This window comes from Priapulus caudatus, unplaced genomic scaffold (genome assembly GCF_000485595.1).
Source record: "Priapulus caudatus unplaced genomic scaffold, Priapulus_caudatus-5.0.1 Scaffold1201, whole genome shotgun sequence".
Classification (NCBI taxonomy): Eukaryota; Metazoa; Priapulida; class Priapulimorpha; order Priapulimorphida; family Priapulidae; genus Priapulus; species Priapulus caudatus.
The window spans coordinates 21,458-27,799 of record NW_014578262.1 but is presented as its reverse complement, the minus strand read 5'-3'; the positions used below and the strand labels follow the sequence as shown (position 1 = coordinate 27,799).

Genomic DNA, 6,342 nt, shown 5'->3' with positions numbered 1-6,342 from the left:
CTTGATGGGTATAGGTATCTAGAAATACACCCTGTCCCAATATACTGCACTAAAAAGTATACCCTGTTGCAATATTGCACACTTCAGTTATGTCCTGTCCTCCTGTCAATATAGGCAGATATTGGTCCAATATCGGCCTGGTGATATTGGCCCAATATTGATTTGGCAATATTAGGCCAATATCAGCTTGATGGGTATAGGTATCTAGAAATACACCCTGTCCCAATATACTGCACTAAAAAGTATACCCTGTTGCAATATTGCACACTTCAGTTATGTCCTGTCCTCCTGTCAATATAGGCAGATATTGGTCCAATATCGGCCTGGTGATATTGGCCCAATATTGTTTTGCCGATATTGGACCAATATCAGCTTGATGGGTGGGTATCTAGATAACCCTGTGCCAATAATGATGATATTGGACCAATATCAGCTTGATGGGTGGGTATCTAGATAACCCTGTGCCAATAATGATGTTCGGAAAATATACCCTGTGCCAATAATGATGTTCGGAAAATATACCCTGTGCCAATAATGATGTTCGGAAAATATACCCTGTGCCAATAATGATGTTTGGAAAATATACCCTGTCCAGCGGCAGGTCCCAGTACCTTTAACAATGGGAGTGCCCCCCTCCCCCCAGGCTTCTGCTATACCGCTATGTGGTGGAATTACTCAATTAGCACGGATTTTCTCAATTTCGATCCCTGAAAGGCTATCCGTAAGCGTGGGGCTAGCTGAGATCATGTTGATGGCAAGTAGAATGGTTCCAATCAAGTTGATCATCAAGTTCATCGTTATTATGGTACAATCTTGTGGTGGTTTTCACTTAACCATTTGTGGTAGTAATTTAGCATGTGATCATGTGGTGCCACCTGTTGGAGTAAATATATCGTTTCTAATACACAATAACATGTCACTGTACACAGCATATTATCATCTATAAGCCACGGTTCAGGTTCTAACAATTGCTATATGCTTTAATATGATGCTAAGAAATACTTACCTCTCGCCACTCTCCTAGGCAGAAGATTCTGTACGAATCATTACCATACTTCCCTATCCCGTGCAGTTCAATGGGATACGTCCATTTCTTGCTTAGAAACTCATCTACCAACATAAAAAGCATTACTCGTACATTTCAATGTTGCATATCACAATACATAAGCACTGCAATACATGTAGCCCCTGGTGGCCTTTCCAGGGATAGCAGGTTAACCGACACCGTCTCGTGTTAGATGCGTGGGATTGCCGTATTCGGGGCATTTTGGTGACCAGCTAATCTCGAAGATAGTTGGATGTTGGAGCACGTAAGTATGATGGCACGGAGCTACGCACACATCTGCTCACCCGACATTCGAATGATGATCTTAGCTCTCTTCTCGTACAAGCCGAGGGGCTGAAGGAGTTTCGCCATCGGCTCCCAGTCACTGACTCGTGCGACTTCCGGCGTCGGATAAAGTTCCAGAAACTTCCAGAGTAGAGGAATGGCTTTATTACCTATTACACAGCAGAGGGATGACTTTATTTCCTGTCACACGGCATTATTAAGTTAAGCAGGGCTCGAATTCCATTACGGTACCAATTGGAAGAGCCCTTCTCCCAACTTGCTACGGTGTCACTAAACATTTGATGATGGCTTTGTGCCATTAATATAAATCCCATGTAGCGTGTTTACCTTTTTGTCCCACGTAAAAAAACTCTTGCTAGAAAGTCAATGGCCTTGATGTAGCCCTTCTTCGAAATATTTGCTTTGGGAATCTACCCTTCAAATTGTCGTGGATGGCTCCCCCAACTGATCGTAATAACCACCTTAAAAAACACTTAGTAACAGTAACAAAGTGGCAAACAATCAAGATCTTGGCATGAGTTTGATCTGCCCACCAACAATATTTAAGAGGGAGGGGTTATCTCGCTCAGAGAGAAAAGTTAACTAATTGATTTGATAATCATTACTTTAAATATTATATACATCCCTAGAGCGCACTATTACCTGATGTCTTGTTGAGAAATATAGTGGCAACAAGCAGCTGCCACGGATTGTGATATAGACATTCCTGCACAAGGTTATACGGTGACTTTGGAGGAGTCCATCTTGATTCCTCTTGGCTCAGAATGCTGGATATCTACGCAAGGAGTCGATTATGACGTTACTGATTACATAATAACGCAGCCAGCCAAAACAACAACAAAAAAGGATGAGAAAATTTACATCATATATATGTTGCTTTCTAGCATTGGCATGGAATGTTATCAACTTGTTATGTAAGAAATTACATAGCAAAGCTATATATTTACAAAAAAAAATAATTCAATAGGGAATTTCTCTAATACTGATTGTACCTTTTCCCTCATTCGTAGCTTTCGTGGTGGGCCAATAACTTTGCAACTTCCTCTCCTGCTAAAGTATTTGCTTTTTGAGGTAACTCTTTTGCATTTTCCTGGCCTGACAGAAATTCCTTTGGCAGTAAGGTCTCCTTGCGATGTAGCTAAATTAAAAAGATATAAATAATGTTGTACATCTAAGTGAAACATACACCCGAGCATACATGTACAGGCTCGTAGGTATATATATACACAGAACTTATAGCTGATGCCTGAGACAATACCTAGTAGGGGGTAGGGGGCAATGTTTAAGATAGCTTTCTAAATTTAGGAGACACACTGGGTTACTAATATCATTCTTAAACACGTGAAGCTATTTAGACCACAGCCCTCACCTGGGTGGAAGGATTGATAGCTGACCAACAGCAAAATAAATTTCAGAGATGTCATAACTGTATTACACTCACAATCATCCCCTGTGGTATCACTCAACTTTTAATGTTTCATATTTTCTGGTTAGGCCAAAACAAAATATAGGTGTGGTTACCGTTTCCCGACCGACCCTATTTATTCCCAGCGACCCTAAACATTTTATTGTCAATTTTCTTTAAAGTAAAAAAAAAATAAAAAAAATAAAAAATAAAATAAAAATATGAATTGGACAGTTCTTGCTTCAAAAGGCACAACGCACATCCTTCAGACATGGTTCGTAAATAAAATGTTTCAATAAAATAAAATGTTTTCCCTACCTACATACCCTATTTTTTTCGGCATGAAACGGTAACCACACCTATATTTTGTTTTGGCCTTATGTTAATTTGTACGTATATACTTGCAACATGAGGGAAGTTTTCTTCATCGCTGCGACTTGGGCTTTGCATCACTGGATCAACGCATGGTGAAGTGGGTGCATCCTGTATAGTGCAGTCCAAATCCTTTCTGTAGAGAAGCTGACTGGAACCGTCTTTCGTTCCATGTGCTTCATCAGTTTCATTATCAATTACGGTACTTGTCGATGCAAGTGTTTCTCTACTCTTGCGTACAAGCAGTTTCCGTGTTGTGCGTTTATTTTGTTGGTTTATGTTTGTAGCATTGTAGCCAAATGCAAAGTTTACGACACTCCTAAAAGCGTCAAGGCAGTCCACGTTGTTATGAATATTCAGATAGGTTAGCAGTTCAGGTCTTGATCGGAATTTCCTGCCATCTGGGCTGCAAATGCAATACACACGTGTCTTCAATTATTGTTCGATCAATAGCTAAAGGTAAAGACTAAATTGCTGTGCAAAAAAGTAATAAATTTAAGTATATATAACTATAATATACAATAAACATCGAGGGGGATCCTGCTTGATCATAGCTCATAGTCATAGATCTAGTCCTTGTTCGTCTGTGACCATGACGGTTCAAGACTAGAGATACATTGATCATGTGTATATTGACGTTAGTCACACAGCCTGGTCCACGGACACTTGAAGCGTTTCAATAAAATATAATGCATATATATATATATATGTATATATGACAATATGTATTTATTTAGCATTATATGTTATTGAAAAGCTTCAAGTGCCTGTGACTCACTGACTGTGTACGACGTGTAACACTAACAGTCGGATGGCCTGGTCGGTTTTATACCTTGATCATAAATATACTCACCTGATAATGTACACATCGTATTTGCCTTTACTTTTCCCAGATGCCCTTTGCACCCGTTTTCTCGACCATCCTGGAAGACCTACTACATTTGTGCAGCTCGCATTCATGTTATTAGAATCGGTTTCCATTTCTAATGATGTATGTATGTGTGGTTTTGGTTTGTAAACAACGTACGAACACATATGTCAAGAAGTACCTGATTGGTCATGTACTGTCACGTGCGTGGCGCCATGTTTAGACTGGCTATAAAAGCTATACTAAGAAGAGAGCGAGAGATAGAGAAGATTTTCAAGATTTCAAGACTCCAAATTGCCGTATTTCAGCCCCCGATGCCGAAACTTTTTCACCCCCCGATGCACATGATGTGAATTTACGTCTATAATACACGAGCACGCGTGCGGGCGACCATGCCCGCGTGTGGGCGTCCGTTCGTGTGTGTGTATGTGTGTTTGTGTGACTCTAAAAACGCGTATGAAATTATAGCCGTATCTTCACCTTTTTTGGGGGAGGGGGGTGAAAAAGTTGAGGCTGAAAACCAGCCATTTGCCTTGCTAACTTTTCACCGTGCAACGGATGCCGTGGGCAATACTATCTGCGAGAGGGGGAGGCAAATACTGAGGGGAAGAGAGTAAGAGGAGAGGAGGAAGAAGAGCGGGACGGAGGGAAGGAAGAATGCAGACGGAGATGTCTACACGTATGCGCAGTACACACGCGCAGACAAACGCACGTATATGGCACAAACGGCACACACAGGCACGGATGGACATATTCCTTCTAATATAGTTAATTCTCTCGCCTTCCCGCTCACCCTCTCTCACCCCCTCTCTCACATGCAGTCACGCACGCACGCACTTATGTTTCGTGAAATCCCTCCGATACGCAACAGCATTGCAGACTGTTGTGCAGTAGCTGACATATATATCAGCAGAAGCAGGAGTGTCATAATATTGATAATATAGATCTATATTATGAAATTCCTAGCACAAGTATATCCACACTGTGAAAATGCAATGGCTCTCTAGAGTCTCTAGTTTGTTGTGGTTTCGATGTTGATTAAGTTAAGCATCTTCGCAATATGCCACTAGTAGATGACAATAATAATTAGCATGAGCAATGCAGTTGCTCGAGATTTTGGAGTAGGCCTACCACTGATCTCTATATACTAACTAGTACAACTATCAGTGCAGCATACCTGAGGTTGTTAAACGTGCAGTATACATTCAATTTAGGTTGGTAGTATGATGCGTTTAGCATACGGAATGTCACATTTTCATGAAGAGTTGTAGCATTCTACTTGCTAACACTAAAAAGGTCTTGTGTTCAACTCGCAGTTGCATATATGCTACTAGGATAGGCTATGAAAACAGTGCAATAGAGGTCACCTAGAGGTCACCATGGTTGTCACCATCGGGACGTTTTCTAAAGTCATTGAGTGAACACATGCAAAATGGCCTTTTGTGAAAGTTATGAATCGGTATCAATACCACAACAAATCAGGAGTCTATCAATTGATAGACTCCTGAACAAATCCTATAGTGCCATTGCACATGTACATATGGTATAGATGTGGATATGGTATTAGTGTACACGCATTTTGCTCGTGGCAAAACTATGCACGTAACTATATTGGCCACCTTGCAAGTATATACATGCAATATACTGTGATGCAACTACAAATCAAACGAGAATATACGATGAAACATTCCACCATTTATATACTTGAAGTTGGATGAAGATGCATACATGTACATTAGTAACATCAGCATCTGTACAGTATGGTATCAGGAGTAAAACGATGAGGTGTATGCGTAACCCATGTTATTTTACTCCTGATTTAACATAAGGCAAAAGCCATGGAATATTTTGCATCTTGTACTGTTGTTACTAATGGTAGTTGATCAATGAGAGTTCATGATTTGCGCAGAATTAGTGCATACGTTTACTGTATATTACTATATACTCCTTTCCACCGGTTTTTGTATTAAAATGCCCTGTGGATACATCTGTATCAGTTTTAGCATGTTAGATCTTTATGCAAGTATAGCTGCTTAGTGTTATTAAATGTTATTTATAAATTCTCTTAATGAATGTGAAATTTATCTGGCTATACGAAATTGTCCAACTAGAACTGAATATGCGAATAAATTCTTACATCTAATTTCAAATTTCGGTGTACGTTTATCTGTTGTTAGACCAATTTTACATTCATATATTTTCATCTATATCTGCATTGGTGTCCATGTTGTTCTTATTTCTCTCTCTCTCTCCTCTCTCTCTCTCTCTCTCTCTCTCTCTCTCTCTCTCNTCATATCAGGCCTGGATGTATGAGGCCTACAATGCAGAGTGAAATTCCAATAAGCA

At 40.1% G+C, this 6,342-nt stretch overlaps 1 protein-coding gene across 1 annotated transcript in view; it reads right to left on the bottom strand.

The window, feature by feature from the left end:
• Nucleotides 1-4,109, bottom strand: part of LOC106815788 — a gene marked incomplete at its 3' end in the record, with an annotated part of 8,106 nt that extends 3,997 nt beyond the window's left edge. Inside the window, exons 1-6 of the mRNA XM_014820296.1 lie at nt 3,982-4,109; nt 3,158-3,534; nt 2,344-2,489; nt 1,994-2,126; nt 1,351-1,500; nt 1,007-1,110 (exon numbers count right to left, since the gene is read on the bottom strand). Coding sequence (XP_014675782.1) covers nt 1,007-1,110; nt 1,351-1,500; nt 1,994-2,126; nt 2,344-2,489; nt 3,158-3,534; nt 3,982-4,109 — 1,038 coding nt within the window. The remainder of the gene's footprint in view (nt 1-1,006; nt 1,111-1,350; nt 1,501-1,993; nt 2,127-2,343; nt 2,490-3,157; nt 3,535-3,981) is intronic.
• Nucleotides 4,110-6,342: the final 2,233 nt, after the last annotated feature.